The sequence below is a fragment of the Acartia tonsa genome, chromosome 15 (assembly GCF_053477335.1).
Source record: "Acartia tonsa isolate MP-2025a chromosome 15, ASM5347733v1, whole genome shotgun sequence".
Taxonomy (NCBI): Eukaryota; Metazoa; Arthropoda; class Copepoda; order Calanoida; family Acartiidae; genus Acartia; species Acartia tonsa.
Window position 1 is genome coordinate 5,404,169 of NC_137274.1, and position 16,715 is coordinate 5,420,883.

General features: G+C 35.3%; 1 protein-coding gene across 1 annotated transcript in view; it reads right to left on the bottom strand.

Moving 5' to 3' along the window:
• Positions 1-1,315: 1,315 nt before the first annotated feature.
• LOC145307485 (zinc finger Y-chromosomal protein 2-like) overlaps positions 1,316-16,715 on the bottom strand; it is a 35,363-nt gene continuing 19,963 nt past the window's right edge. The window contains exons 13-27 of the mRNA XM_080149937.1: positions 16,563-16,632; positions 15,907-15,996; positions 15,123-15,165; positions 14,933-14,966; positions 13,554-13,673; positions 12,595-12,682; positions 11,897-11,975; positions 10,094-10,174; positions 8,770-8,852; positions 7,751-7,831; positions 7,002-7,098; positions 5,247-5,354; positions 4,732-4,780; positions 3,913-4,207; positions 1,316-3,516 (exon numbers count right to left, since the gene is read on the bottom strand). Of these exons, the coding sequence (XP_080006063.1) occupies positions 4,130-4,207; positions 4,732-4,780; positions 5,247-5,354; positions 7,002-7,098; positions 7,751-7,831; positions 8,770-8,852; positions 10,094-10,174; positions 11,897-11,975; positions 12,595-12,682; positions 13,554-13,673; positions 14,933-14,966; positions 15,123-15,165; positions 15,907-15,996; positions 16,563-16,632 (1,101 nt within the window). The 3' untranslated portion in view covers positions 1,316-3,516; positions 3,913-4,129. The remainder of the gene's footprint in view (positions 3,517-3,912; positions 4,208-4,731; positions 4,781-5,246; positions 5,355-7,001; positions 7,099-7,750; positions 7,832-8,769; positions 8,853-10,093; positions 10,175-11,896; positions 11,976-12,594; positions 12,683-13,553; positions 13,674-14,932; positions 14,967-15,122; positions 15,166-15,906; positions 15,997-16,562; positions 16,633-16,715) is intronic.

A 16,715-nucleotide genomic window follows, 5' to 3' on the forward strand; every position in this document is an offset into this window, starting at 1 on the left:
TCGTGGATAGTCCTCTTTAAAATCCCCTCGCCCTCAGTTTTAATAAGTTTGGATTAATTGGAAAATGCAAAAGAAGAAACAATAAATAATCAGGAATTTCTAGGGAGATATGAGTGTGAACGATGATTTATATCCCCAATGATGATAAACAAAATTACCCTTACCAATCCCAGACCACATCAATACTAAAGATGTAAAATTAGTACCTACTGCTGCTCTTTCAGGCGTTAAAAATTTGGAGTAAGAGTAGGGGGGAAGCCTTAGCCCTGAATCAGGTATGCATGGGTGGTCCTTGGCATGGTGCACTAGTGATCGAAAATCGCTGTAAGGTCATAGGTTGATTGAAAAGTCATTGTGGACTAGCATTGTGTAATAGCTCACTAGGGTATTAGTGGCGTTTGTTAGTTCAATGACTAGGAGTCATGCTTGGATCCTAGGTTGCATTGAAAAGTCCCTAGGATTTGATGTGGCTTCAGTCATTGCTGATACAGCGTCATGTTTATGCTTTGGTTGCATTAATTGTCGCAATAATACCGTGACCGAAAAATCACGAAACCTTAACTCTCCACTCATAAGGTTGAAGTGTAAATTACCCACAAGTCCTAATTAAAGTGCCAAGGAAATTGATGGGAAGGATGCAACTCGAATCCGCGTCATACCAAAGAAGTTAATAATGGTACCTACCTGCTTTGTTTGGCACAGGACATCAAAAAGTATAGTAGGGGGAATGCCTTGGCCCCAAACAGGCGCAACTCATTACCATGCATAGTTAGGATCTCCAGACAAAGATCGTGCAATCAAAGGGTTGGTTGTCTGTAATGTACTGTACTACGGGTATGAGGTGAAGGACCAAGAGGCCTTGAGTTGACTGTTCAGTCCAGGTGCAACTCACCAACACGACATTAACCCTTACCAAATATCCTTTTATAAAGGTAACAGGATTGGTTTCTGTCTGTATAACCCAAAGACTACCCGCGACCGTGGCTCAACACGTAGCGCATCCGCTCTTCGTCGGGATAGGTTCGAATATGAAAGTTTATCATATCTCCCCATCCCTCCCCTCCTGCTCAAGACCTTAAGGGATAAGACAATAGATGGTAAATTGATGTACAACAAAAATGGTTCCATAAAGAGAATTACTTTTTTTCTGTAGATACTTATTATTGGTGGAAAAGTTTGGACACTGAAGGTTTGTACCATCCCCCCAATCAAGATAAAAGTCCCCAAATTTTGCAAGCAATGGCATGAGAGGTTGTGATTATAAATATTTGGGGACCATTGTCTCATTTCCCAATGAAATGTTTGAAATTTTTCACAAATCCTTATACTAAAGTAACAGGATGTCTGTTTGTCTGTGTGTTTGTACCGAAGGATCTCACTAACCGCTGAACCGATCGGGTTCTCCTTAACAGGGTAGCTTCTCATAGGTCCCGGGAAGGTTTATAACTATTTTGGGGGAGGGTACCACCACCCTCCCAAGAGAAATCGACCCTAGAAAAAAATGCCCATCCCAAAAAAAGAGACTTGAACGAAACATAAACCAATTATTTCTCTAATTAGATATTTTAAATAAAAAAAAAATACAAAGTGCCATTAGAGGCCTCTAGGGGCGTAGCCGCTAGTAACTTAATAAACCAACTAGGTAATAGAAATTCAATAAAAGTCCCCAAAGTTGTTAAGCTAACGAATATCTCAACTAAAAAAAAGGGTTACATCACTGAAATTTGGCATGGCGGTAGCTATTAGGAGGAAGTATAATGAGGAAGTAAAAAGGAACGGCGGCGGAACCGCCGCCCTCGCTTAAAACAGCCGATTTTTTTTTGCCTTTTCCCGCCAAATCAGACATCACTAAGAAAAACCTTTTTTTCATATATAAAATTTATCATGTTAAAAAATGTAAATTAAAATGAAAAATAAATAAGGATAAATACATACATAAGTAGCGGTGTTTAAAATGTTTACAAAATAATTTAATTTTTGTAGTTTTGTTTTTCACAGATGGGTTTTTGAAAGATGAATGCCGCGTTTTTTCAATTTGCAAAATTTAAACAGAGTATACAACTATTTATTTAATTATTTCGCTTTTGTCGGTACGGCCTTCATAGAAGAAAAACAAATTATCTTCAATCCATTTTTGCTGCATATTAATTAATGCATCTTTTTAGAGCTGTATTAGACATTATACAAATGGCTAAAATAATAATTTTAAATTTTTGAATTCTTAATTTGTATACTCTGTTGAAATCCTATCGTCTTTGTTCAATCAATCAATGTCTAAAAAATGTCAAAAAAAGCGGCATTCATCTTTCAATTAACCCATCTCTGAAGAAAAATTATTGTGTCTATGAGTTGCTCAGCAACAGCTAAACTAAACCTATAGTGACTAATGGATATAGAAAACGTGGATATTGTGCCTGGGAAATTTTTTAAATTCTAATTTAGTATAGAATTTAGTATAACTAATTTAGTATAGTACTCAAATATTGGTCAATACTTTTCTGCATGTTCAGGGGAGGTGGGATATTATATTAGCCAGCTGGGAGAAACATTATCTCAGGGTATGCGAGAATTTCTCACAACATCCACGTGTTCTATATCCATTTAGTGACTATAGCTACAGAAGGAAAATGACTAAAAATAATTATAATGTCTCAAAAAATGCATTTTTAATTTTTAAATATTGTAAGACAACCAGAAGAAATATTGAAAATATTTCAGGTCTTACATTTTTGAATTCGTTAATTTCTGCTTGATTAAAAACGGTCCTGGGCCATACTAAAAAATCATGCATCATATTAACAATATTCTACAACAATTTTTTAAATCATAGAATTGAAGTCCAAAGGTTTGGATGAATTATGCAGAAATTGATCATTTAATTTATCACTTCATTATCCGCAGAAAAATGTATATAATGGTGAAATAAATAAATATTTCTTATATAATGAGTAGGTAATCATAAATCTTTGACTTAAAAATTTGGCAATATTTATAATATACAACAAGCACATGAAAATATAATAAGGCCTATAATTATTTACATTCCCTCTGGTTATCTGGTTTAACTTTCTTTAATTTAGTCAGATATGATGAATCAAACTATTTTGCTTACAGTTATCAAAATAAATTAAAAATTCTGTAACTTCTTCCAGTAACAACATATTTGCTGCATGTTTACATTAAATGTAAACTCATTTTTAGGAGGACTTTGAATGATTTTTAAACATTTGATTAAGTATTTAAATAAGTTTTCAAGGAGAATATATAAAAAGTTAAATTTACTGAAAAAACTACAAGTGAATTAAAAATTGATATATGGCTCACAATCTGTAATAATAGCCATTTAAATGGCTTAAAAACTTTATCAAGAGCCATATGAATGGCTTAAGTAACAAATTAAATACCATATAAATGGATCACTTAGCAGTAATAAAATCCATATAAATGGCTCATTAATCTACAATAATGGCCATATGAAATGCTTTCTAGATATATTAAAGCCATATGAATGGCTACCTTAACAGTAAGATATATAAGTTTTCCGGAATTTCAAAGTTAGGGAGATTTGAAATCTGCATCAAATTTTGAGGATTTTTTATAAAATTCGCTTTTTCTATAATTCTTTATCTAAAAGCGGAAATGCAATTTAAGTTAATTAATTTTGGCATCTGGGATTGGTGGATTTAAAAAATCTGCGCTATGATTGGATGGCGTTCATCATTCAACCAATTAGAGCGCAGGTAGTTTAAAATCCACCTATCCTATTGGTCAAAATTAATTAACTTAAAATGCATTTCCGCTTTTAGACAAAGAATTATACAAAAAACGAATTTTATAAAAAATCCTTAAAATTTGATGCAGATTTCAAATCTCCCCCTAACATTAAAATTCCGGAAAACTTATATTTCTTACTTAACAGTAATAATGACCATATAAAAGGCTCACTACATATATTAATGACCATAAGTTTGGCTCAATATATGTGTTAATTGCCATAAGAATGGCTTAATAACTGTTTTAATTGCCATATAATTGGCTTAATATATGTGTTAATTGCCATAAGAATAGCTCAATAACAGTTTAAATTGCTATAATTATCATTGGCTAACCTACTGAATTAATGACCATATCATTGGTCTGTTAACTTGATAACATCTGCCGCAGTCATAGCTTCTAATTTTACTAAATCATCCTGCTCATGTTGTTCCTGAAATATATTTGTGCTAATTAGAATTGTCTGTATATAAAATTTTCTGTCTAAATTTATATTTATCTCGTCTATCTGTTTTTATGCACATTTGAATGTCGGTATATTCATAAATCTGTCCGTTTGTCCTTACATAATTTTGTTGCCAGTAGTTTGTTAATCTTCATTTTTCTACCTGTCGGTCGTATGTATGTCTCAAGTATGTCTTATTGGCTGACTGTCTGCTTTTTACGACTTTGAATGAAGACTTCAGTCAAAGATGTCTGTTTGGTATGAAAGAAATGAAGAACCTTATATTTTTGTCCATGCGCCCATAGTTAATCATATCATAGAAATCATGTGATAAAAAAACATATTAATTATTCAGTTATGAATAGTTGAATTTATGAGTATAAAGCTTGCTTTCAGGATATTTAACCTTTCATGAACAAAAGTGTTCATACAGTTAGGTTGCATAGAAAAACATTATGGGGATCATTGTTTAAGTGTTCTATAGGGTCAAAAAAAAGATATAAAAAAGTTACCATGATGTGTTCAATAAGAAAAGATTTCAGACTGGTGGTAAACAAACATCTAAAACAAAAAGTAGTTTTCAAGATATCAATGATATTTTATTGATCAAATATTCATTTTTTTTTGTCTCAAACAAATATATTTAACATGATCATTTTCAAATGAAATAGGGATGATTCATGTAGAATAGTAACAACGCATTTAACTTTAAACATGATTTAAAAGTTTCAACAAAATTTACTAGAAATCTATCCCAAAAATATCAGTTGAATTGTATTCTCTCATAAGAATCAACATACCAAATTATAAGTCAACAAGGCAATTCTAACCTGTCTAAATTAGCATTAAGAGCTATCCGTTTTGTTTTTATATCTATTATATTTATATAAAAGGTAAAAAATTTAAATTTTAAAAATGGACATAGGGCTAGTCTAGTAACCATTATAGAGTTTCTTTGCTTACCAACCTATGACTAACTATTACAAGATTGCAAAGTTTGAAATTGAAAGGACGATTTTAAACCTACCTGAAACATTTGAGCATATTTTGAGTGTCAGGATTATGAGACTTTCTAACATGCCTATTCAAGTCTCCCCGCCGAGCTGAACTGAATTCACACTCCGGACAATAATGCCTGAAATTATTTTTTACTATGGCTTCAAAAACGATTAATGTACGTTGGATTAGGAACAGTTCTCAGCCATACTGAAAATTATGTATAGTATCGTATTGCAGACCATTTTCCACGAATATTAACCCTTAACGGTCGGGGGGGGGGGGGGGGCGTTGAACGCCCCCCCATCCGGTTTTTTCTATCTCATTTTCTGTGTGTGAAAGAAAAAGAGCCAAAACTGCTTGACTTTTTAAGTATGGGTATGACACATAACTGAGAGTTGGAATTTTATGAATATCTCCATCCTGGCGGGCACAGGATGCCAGCAAACCTGGCAGGGTCATCCAGGTAAAGAGCAAAAATATTTTTTTGACTAAAACAAAGCATTTTATCATACCAAAATACTAAAAAATCCTCTAGTAGTACATCCTTATATGAAATACAGGTGTTCAAGTCACTTTCAGGTTCCAGGTATGATCCTGCAGGTCCTGATCCTCCAGGTCTCCAGAAATCTTTAAAAGGCTCCTGTGGCCGCAATTTTTGACTTAAAAACTTCAAATTTACAACTTAAGCTTTTCTTACATGTCTACATAACCTACTAAAATTTCATGAAGATCCGCCGCCGTTTTCCCGCCGACCGCCGACTGCGGCGGCTGGCAGCTGCCAAGTACAGCTGCGGCCGCTGAAATTTATATTTTGATATTTCTAATGTAAAATTTACATAAAAATAAACATTTTCTGGGAAAAAATTTTTCTTCTAGCTTCAAAAATAAGAAAATTACAGCCGTTTGAAATTTTTAAATAAAAAAAGACCTAAAAACAAAGGTTGTTAAATAAAAGGGTGAAGGAAGCGAAAATTGACTTAGACTTATAAAAGGTCGAAAATTCATTATCAAACAGGGGACTTGCACAAAAAAATTTAGCCCTCTAGCTCTAATAGGAACTGAGATAATTAGGGGGGGCGTTGAACGCCCCCCCCCCCCCCCCGACCGATTAAGGTGCGGCAAGGGGCCCGACTGTAAAGGGTTAACTAACTAGTTTTGTTGGTCGGGGATTCAACTTTTTGCCTAAAAATAGCCTCAAACCACCCTAAGATAACTATAAACCTTCCCTGAAAAGAAAAACTAATTTGGAACAGTATTTTTGATATTTCTAGCTTCAAACAAAGGAAACCTTACCACATTTAAATTTAGATTTTAAGAAGAATAAGTAGTTTTTCCAAAGGTACTTAAAATTCTTTTCTTTTTCTCCAAGGGTGATTTATCTTCTGAGGGTGGTGGTGCCCTCACCCAAAATAGTTAAAAACCTTCAAAGAACCTATGAGAAGCTACATTGGAAGGAAGAACCATAATGGTTCAGCAGTTAGCGAGATCCTTCAAAAGACAGTATAAATTTTTTTTTAGCTGGTATTACCCAGGGATCTAAAGTGATATAAGACAATGACCAAAAAATTTATGTAAATCCTCAATGATGATTCACAAGATTACCCCGTATATAGATTAGAATTAGTGATTGAAACGTTTGGACAATGTACTAAATGAACCAACCAATCTATAATCAAAAAAAGTCTCCAAAGTTGTGTATCCAAGAAATGAGTAAACGTTATTATAAAACTTTGGGGACTAGTGTAATAAACATCCAATTGTCTCCCCCCTCCCTGGTCATTACCTTATTTTCTTATGTACAGCATCCACGTGGATAGAAAGATCACATTTGAAGCTTGCCTGGAAACTGCACCCATCATATTCACAGCTGAATGTATTTCCCTGGTCAGCGGTCAACATCTTAGCTTGCACCCAGGGAGGTAGGGGACATTGGGCTGTTTATTACTCTAGTCCCCAATGTTTTTTAATAGCTTAGCAACTTTGAGGAATTTTATAGAATTCTGATTGATCGATTCATTTAGTTGAGTGTCAAAAAGTTTCAACCGCTAATATAATTGTAATCTACAGAAGGGGTAATTTTTGTATCGTCATTGGGGATGTACATCAATTTATCCGCCTTTGTCTTATCCCTTTAGATCACTGGCTTAGTAGTATAACTCGTGACATTTTAAACAAAATCAAGTGGGATTCAATACAGACAAGAGTTGTGTTATTTTATTGTCAGGGGAGGAGAGTTAACTCTGCCCCATCCCCCCCCCCCTCTTACGATATTAACACCCCTTTAAATCAAGTGGGATTTAAAACAGACAGCAAAAAGAGGTGTTTTTTTTTATTAGGGGAAAAGGGAGGGGGGGGGGGCGTAAGTAAATTGCATTTTTTCTAGACACCCTCCATAATATTATTATAAGGGTGTTTTTATGGACATACAATTATTATAAGGGGGAGGAGGGGGGTAAAAATGTCAAGTTAAAGCTAAATGTTTCCTTATTATTATAAGGGGTACCTAACGTATTTAGTAAAAGCTAAAAGTTTCCTCGTGTTTTCGTTTGTGCTTCTTCAGTGCCTCTTTTCTTTTTGTTGTAAATTCACAAAATTCACATTTATACATTACAGCCTGGTCACAAACAAATATTATTTTATACAATGATGACAACATCCAAAATTTCACAAAATGAATTATAGAGAAGATGTTCAAGTGGGGGGGGGGGGGAGTTTTGACACATTTGCGTAAACAGTGAGTATAGGCTTTATCTTTAGACTGAGAGGATAGGTTATTAGGGATAAAATCATTCTTAAAAATTGAAAAAAATTGAAAAAAAAATTTCTAAGAGGATAACGCCAAAATATGCATATTTTTGAATGTTATTCACATATTTGAAGAAAAAAATGCATATTTTGTTTCATAAGTTGACTTCTAACTCTTCAAAAAAAATTATTTTTTTTCATTTTTACCTGTACAGGGACCACCTGGAGGCCTGGAGCTCCGGAACCTGGAGGCCTATCCAAAAAATTTTAAAACTTGGGAAAATTTATCATATAAGAATGATTTAATCCCTAATAACTTATCCTCTCAGTCCAAAGATAAAGCCTATACTCACTGTTTACGCAAATGTGTCAAAACTTCCCCCCCCCCCCCTTAATATATGTGCAATAATTCTTAGAAATCACGAAACCTTTCTGATTTATTAATTAAAAAAATATAATATAATAGCAGAAAATTACATTTCCCCCATGGCGTTACGGACTGACTGTCGGAATGACGGACAGACAATGTGTTTATAGAGTAGCTTTGCTACTTAAAACTTATCAAAATTAAATATGCCCAATCCTATTATAAAGAGTGACATATTATTCTCAATATTCTGTAAAATTGGGGGCAAGCTTCTAGTCAAATGCGCTCATTAGATCAAACTGTTCTTAATTGTGCGTTTAATTATACTTTTCAAATTTTTTCAAAGAATCCAAACAGGTTTTGATTTAAGGCTACGACACGGTTGGTGGGCGGGTGCCAAGCCCTGGTTGTCATCATTATTAAGGTGAATATTTGCTTTCCTGATGTTCCATTTCAATATGGCGTTTCAATAAAAACTTTTCGTATGTTGTAAACTCACATTGGTCGCACATTAAACTATGCTCCTAATAGTTTAATCTCTTTATACTATGGAGTATTAGTACCCAAAGTATTAGTATAGTACCCAAAGTTTTAGAAAATTCATTTTAAAATACTTCAAAGAAAATGGAAATTAAACATGGTAGCCAGATCACAAAATTTTATTTTGTACATTTGTAGATTTTTATGTATGATTTTGGAGGATTTTTTACAAAAAACAATTTTGGTGCTCTGGCTACTATAGCGATCCTAATTAATTTTAAGAATCCACATCAGGTTTAGTTTTAGAAACCGGATCAACTGCAGTTCACGGTAAAATATTCCTGGTAACAAATATTTACAAAAATCAAAACATTTTAAGGCTGCCAGCTTCCAAACGGCGGAACTTATAGATCATGCCCGCACACTGTTTTCAGCGGCATAAGAAGGCCTAAAAATAATCTGGAATATCCAAAAATCAATAATGCTTAATTATCTCGCAGTGCAGAGAAATGTGCGAAAAAGACCTATTTTACGCGTTTTTTCTCCAGTGAAGCTTTCCCTGTGCATCATTGGATCTTGACTATTCCAGATTATTTGTAGACCTTCTTATGCCGCTTAAGATGGTGTGCGGGTATGATCTGTACGTTCAGCCGTTTGGCAGCTAGTAGCCTTTTAGATTTTTGGAAATATTCGTTACTTACCAGGAATATTTTACCGTGAACTGCAGTTAATCCTAGAAACCAATAGTATAGAGGGGACATAGGACTGGTAATTACATTGGTATCCAAAGTTTTGTAATCATGTTATCTTACTTGTTGCCTTCAAAACTTTGGGTACTTTTATTCAATAATGATTTGTTAGTTCAAACAAGAAATGTCCAAACTTTTCAAACAATAATAATCTACAGAATGGGTAATTTTGTTGATCAAGTTAGGGGATGTATATAAAGGGGACTATCCACGTACCAGAGCAAGTGATTCTAAGCACCTTTAAGCATTGAACCGTAGTAATTTTTTAGTGAATATACTAGGTTTATGTTTGATATTTGGTTTATCGACTCAAAAGTTAGGTTTCACCATGGTTTTATATGAAATCTTTGAAATGTAAAGCATTTTTAAAAGCAAATATTAAACATAAACCTAGTATATTAACTAAAAAAATACTATAGATCAATGCTGGAAGGTACTTAGAATCACTTGCTCTTGTTCGTGGATAGTTCCCTTTATCATATCATACATTGTCTTATCCCTTAAGATCCCTGATGATATTTAGAAAGAGATTATTCCTGGTGTTTATTCTTCATATGATTTATTTGAGAACTCTGGAATCTTGAAATGAAGGGACAGTGGTCGCATTTAAACATTCTGAACGTCAATTTTATAGCATCTTTTAGTAGAACTAGCAGCTACGCCCCCTAGAAGCCTCTAGGGGCACTTAAGGTAGGAGGGGGAAAAAACGACCTCATCCCATTTTAAATTTGAGTTTCAAAAGAGTAAAAAAAACATTTTTTTGGAGGGGACGGGGGTGAAGACAACCTCCCCAAAAATAGTTCGGGACAGACAAAAATGCTTATTACTTTTTATAATAGGATAACAATTAAGAAAACAAGGATGAAAACATCCATAAAAGCGAAGCTCAAAAATCGGATAGAAAGATAAACGAACAATAACTCTGTAGAGTGTCAGAACTTAATTGGCAGACCTTATTTTTTTTAAGTCTTAGCAAGATGTTCTTAAATTTTTTGGAACATTGCGTTTATAAAGGACACAAAGTGGACGTACTTACATTTTCAGTATTTAATTATAGAGATGCCTCACTTATAATAATGTACCTTGTTATCCTAGGAATCATAATTACAAAAACCAGATGAATAGGATAAATATATCATAAAAATCAATAGTAAAATTTTAACATGTTTAAACTAACGATAAAAAGCTTACCGTGACAGACGGACAGACTGACCCTTATTATAGAAAAGCTTCGCTTTTAATAATAAAGGGGCGGGGGGTTGGTAATTTATGATCTATGTTGCCCATGTGGGGCTACCCTGTGCCCACTGATACCTAATTTAGCCCTTGGTGAAACATTAATACAAATACTTTTTGGGATCAACTACGGCCCCAATTAATTCAAAGAGAGAGGTAGGTTTCTGGTAAAATCCGTAAAGGTTATGTGTTATAAGTTAAAAACAGTAGTAGAAAGATAAAAATTTATGTTAACTTTTTAAAACTTTTTTTGTCTAGGTATAGTTCTTTTCAATAAGAAATACACATATTTAGTGAATATTATCGTTCTACTACTATATTTAAGCCTTAAAACACACACCTTTACGGATTCTACCAGAAACCTACCCCTCTCTTTGTCAAAAAAAAGGGGGAATGCTAGACGAATTAAGAGCAAACAGCTTTGATCACTGGGTAAACAAAAATGACAACATCAACAAGTAGTGAAGCACAAAAAATCATGGACAAGGAGATTTAAAGAACATTTGTTAAAGTCAAGAATATTTTGTAGCATAACACAGACAGACAAACCGACGGACAAAGTCAATTGTATACTAGATGCTCATTGGTATAGGGTAAAAAAATCAACGGTCTATCTTTAACAGCAGCTGAGAAAATCAAGCATTACGGACTGACAGACAGACAAAGTGGTTTACAGAGTTGCTCCGCTACTGGAAAGTATTTCTATAACATTAACTCGTAAGTGTGGGATTCTCCTTCGATTTTTAATTGATCATCTAGAGAATCCAGAGCGACATCTGCGATACTTTAACACCCAAGGATATTAGGTTTAGTAACATCAACCAGAAAACCAACCCTTTGATTGCACGACCTTTGTCTGAGAAGTCCTAACTGTGCATTGTCATGTGTTGCGCCTGTTATGGGCCAAGGCATTCCCCCTAATCTTACTATTAACGTCGCGCACCTGACATAGCAGCAATAGGAACCATCTTTAAAGTCTTTAGTTATGACGCGGTGTCGGGGCCCGAGATTCGAACCCATCACCTTAACAACAACGAGCGGATGAGCTATGTGTTGAGCCACGATCGCGGATTTATGAAGTAGTATTGCTATAACTCCTGCCTGACACGCTTGCCCTCCTCATCCTTGAACATAGTGGCATCATACTCTCTCACCTGGAGCTGAGCATTTGCCCCGTGTGCCTGTGCACCCACATTTTCAGAGCAATCCAGGGAGGGAGATGATATTGGGCTGTTTATTACACTAGTCCCCAAAGTTTTATAATAAAATTTTCTTATTTGATGTATTAACAACTTTGGAAACGTTTCTTAAATTTGGATTGGTTGGATCAGTAGGTTTAGTGTACAAAAGTTTCAACCACTAATTGTAATATACAGAAAGGTTATTCCTTAGTATAATCATAAGGGATGTAATTGTTTGGGGATTCAATTTTTAAATGTGAGAAAGGTTTCGTGATTTATTTCCTCTTCAATAATTCTATTCTCTATTTTACCAATCTTATCAATAATTTTGTTGTGCTTTGCTACTTATGGATGTTGTCATCCTGTTTTTCTTTAAATATTTCTATTTTTTAAGTATTTTTTAGCTATTTCCAGTATAGCTTTAATTTCTAAAACTAATTCATTTCTGAGCCATACTGAAAATCCACGTAATATTCAATATTCTGAAATACAAATATAAAGCTCATAACAAATTAAATCTTCAGTCTACACAACAACGTAACAGCTAAGGCGCGAATGCCGCTGAATCATGTGTAGCGTGACGCGGCAATTATGCAATCAATCAATAACTCTGAATTTCCTTGATTTTATGAATATTAATTGAAGTCATGTTGGGCCCTATAAAGGTACATTCATCACAATACCATTTCTCGTCCATGTGCATTTCCTAAAAGATAAAAAATGTTACAGACCGACAGAAAGACAGATAGAAATCCTGAGCTGGATTCGTAAAATGCTGTGCTCTCATTGGTGGAAAGTTGGCTCACCCCGATTTGGCGCACCATTGAAATGATTTGAAGATCCAACTCTGATAGATAGACAGACCTGCTAAATATTTTCAACTCCTACCCCTATCTATTTTTTTTCTCCTCACTGTAAAATCTAACCCAAGAAATTCCCGCCAATTTTCTCATTTCTAAAAAAAAAATTTGACGAAAAAAGATTGCATCCTCTTCTTTAAAAAAAAAATTAAATCACTTTATCCGTTTGTATATAATTTTTAGTGCTTCATTACCTACTTAAGGATGTTATCATGGTTCTTAAAATGGAGTGGATACAAAACCGTGAAAAACAAAACCGCGAATGTTACAAAACCGCGAAATTATTAAACAGCGAATGTTTCAAAAGTATACCTAACTATGTAGGATTTTTTTAAAATTTATTATTCAAACAAAGAGAAAAGTATACATTTAATCAATGAACAATTTATGTGTCCAAAAACAAACAAAAAATTATAAAAATTGGAAGATTTTCATTTAAAATTTAGAACATTATTTTTTTATTTTTTATTGTTGATTTTTTTATATTATATATAAGGTATATTATTTTTCGCTGTTTTTCGCTGTTTTTCACTGTTTTGTAACATTCGCTGTTTTGTAATTTCACGGTTTTGTAATATTCGCTGTTATGTTTTTCGCTGTTTTGTATCAACTCCCTTAAAATATGATTCTCAATTTGTTTAATCATCATTTGGGATGTGTATCAATTTATCATCCAATTGACTTATCCCTTAATATCCCTGGAGGTGGTGTGCTTACCCTGACATGTCTCCTGAGAGCCTGTTGATCCCTGTGGGAAAATGGACATTTCTTACAATTTAAAGGTTTCTTCTCGTGTACTCCTTCTATGTGCTTCTTTAAATTTCTTTTCTGTTTAGCCTGAACAAAAAAACATTAAGTTAATTTCCGCGGATAATAAAATGATAAATTATAAGATCAATTCCAGTTTTGTTAGACCCGCGGGGCCTGAGGCCCGTGCAAACAAAACTAGTTTAAATCTTAGTTAAAATTATCTGCAATACGATGCTTTACATTATTTTTCAGTGTAGCTGAGAACCGGTTCTAATCCTGCGGATATTAATCGGTTTAGAAGCCATAATGAAAAATATATGACTTGGACATTGTAAAGTATACCGCAAACCCGTGGCTATTGCGTAACGCCTAGCGCATCCGCTCGTTATTGGGTGGAGGTGATGGTTTCGAATCTTGCCCATTAAATTAACTAAAGACATTGAAAGTAGAACCTACTGTAAGATGCACGGTATTAAGAGTTAGTGCGCGAGAGAGGGGGGAGTGCCTTGGTCCTATACAGGCGCAACTCATTACCATACAATACACACTTAGGACTTCCAGACGAATGTCGAATAATGAAAGGCATGGTTTAATAAACTTTAATATACATAAGTTTAGCATTCGAACTACTCAAAAATTCGAAATGTCCGTCTGGATTAAACATTTATGAGGAAACGTGATTTTCTCGGCTTCTAATCAAGATATACGGCTTAAATTTGATGTCCATATTCCCATCACTAAAATATCCAAAGAAACCTGACCTGATGATTACACCCCTCCCAGAGACAAGGGTACCTCACCTGATGATTACATCCCTCCCAAGGACAAGGGTACCTAACCTGATGATTACATCCCTCCCAAGGACAAGGGTACCTAACCTGATGATTACATCCCTCCCAAGGACAAGGGTACCTCAACTGATGATTACATCCCTCCCAAGGACAAGGGTACCTAACCTGATGATTACATCCCTCCCAAGGACAAGGGTACCTAACCTGATGATTACATCCCTCCCAAGGACAAGGGTACCTAACCTGATGATTATATCCCTCCCAAGGACAAGGGTACCTAACCTGATGATTACATCCCTCCCAAGGACAAGGGTACCTAACCTGATGATTACATCCCTCCCAAGGACAAGGGTACCTAACCTGATGATTACATCCCTCCCAAGGACAAGGGTACCTAACCTGATGATTACATCCCTCCCAAGGACAAGGGTACCTCACCTGATGATTACATCCCTCCCAAGGACAAGGGTACCTCACCTGATGATTATATCCCTCCCAAGGACAAGGGTACCTCACCTGATGATTACATCCCTCCCAAGGACAAGGGTACCTCACCTGATGATTACATCCCTCCCAAGGACAAGGGTACCTGACCTGATGATTACATCCCTCCCAGAGACAAGGGTACCTCACCTGATGATTACACCCCTCCCAGAGACAAGGGTACCTCACCTGATGATTACACCCCTCCCAGGGACAAGGGTACCTCACCTGATGATTACATCCCTCCCAGGGACAAGGGTACCTGACCCCCCGGTGTACAGATTCTATGTGTTGCTTCAGATAGGTCCTATAACACCACAATACATCATATTAGACAATGTACACAAAAAAATATGGGTATAGTCCCTTTCGTGGCAACGCACCTTAAGGGGCGATTCGTCGTATTTTTAAAATGGCTTTTAATATGTTATATTAGGTTAGGTTATATTGGGTTAGGTGATTGCCCCGCAGGGTTAGGCAGTTGGCTAGAGCCCCCCGCAGGGGCTAGAAATAAGAGAAAAGCTACTGTAAAAAATATGAAGAATCGCCCCTTAAGAAGCTTTGCCACGAAAGGTACAATACCCAAAAATATTTCCTTGAAGTGTATTCAGACAGCTAAGTTAAAGGGATCTAAAGGGATAAGACAATGGCCGAAAATTTGATGTACGTCCCCAATTATGATACATAAAATTACCCATTATGTACATTACAATTACTGGATGAAACGTTTGGACACTCAACTTAATGAACCAACCAATCAAAGTTAATGCCCCAAAGTCCCCTCCCTCCCTGTCTAAGTTATCTTAAAATGCCCTTTTTAATGCCGTACATTAGAATTAACATTGTCCTATCAGTTTCAAACTTTGTAAGTGAATTATTGAAACATTTAGGCATTACTTAGAAAGCGTATTAACAAAACTTTCTGTGTGTCTTTGTGTATATTGTGTGTGTGTGTGTGTGTGTGTGTGTGTGTGTGTGTGTGTGGGTACGTGTGTTTATGTATGTATGTGTGTGTGTGTATGTGTTTGTGTGTATATATGATGTATTCCTGTGTTGATTTTCTGCTAGTTCAATACTATAATCACATTCGTCACATTTGAACAGTTTCTTCTGGACCAAATGTGTTTTTACATGTCTCCTAAAATTTTCACATTTTCATATTTTAACTAGATAACAATATCCAGGTATAGTCCATTTCGTGGCAACGCCCCTTAAGGGGCGATTAGTCGTATTTTCAAAATGGCTTTTGATAGGTTATTTTAGGTTAGGTTAGGTTGTATTCAGTTAGGTGATTGCCTCGCAGGGTTAGGCAATTGGCCCCGTAGGGTTAGAGCCCCCCGCAGGGTTAGAGCCCACTGCAGGGGCTAGAAATAGGAGACAGATACTGTGAAAATACAAAGAAATGCCCCTTAAGGAGCGTTACCACGAAAGGGACTATACCCCAATATTCATATGTAGTAAAGTGCCCCCTCTCCCCCATATCTCCAGGAGGGGAATAGGTAGTTTTTTTTCCTATGCCTAATGGGGGGAGGGGGGAGTCCTCGCCAAAAATAGTTATATACCTTACCAGGAGAAGCTACACTGTAAGGGAGAACCATACCTGTTCAGCAGTAAGCGAGATCCTGTAATTTTTAAAGAAAGTGAAGGACATTTTTTGTCTTAGATGATGAATTAATTCAAAAATGAATTATGTGAAATTTTTTCCTGATTGCATTGTATGGATTTTCCTTGGAGTCTCCTCTCTTACACTTGAAGGTGCAGTACAGACATTCCTAGAAAAATATGGATCTAATATGCAACCATGGGGTACTCCACGAACTATTGTACTATATGTACATATTAAATCTCTATATAT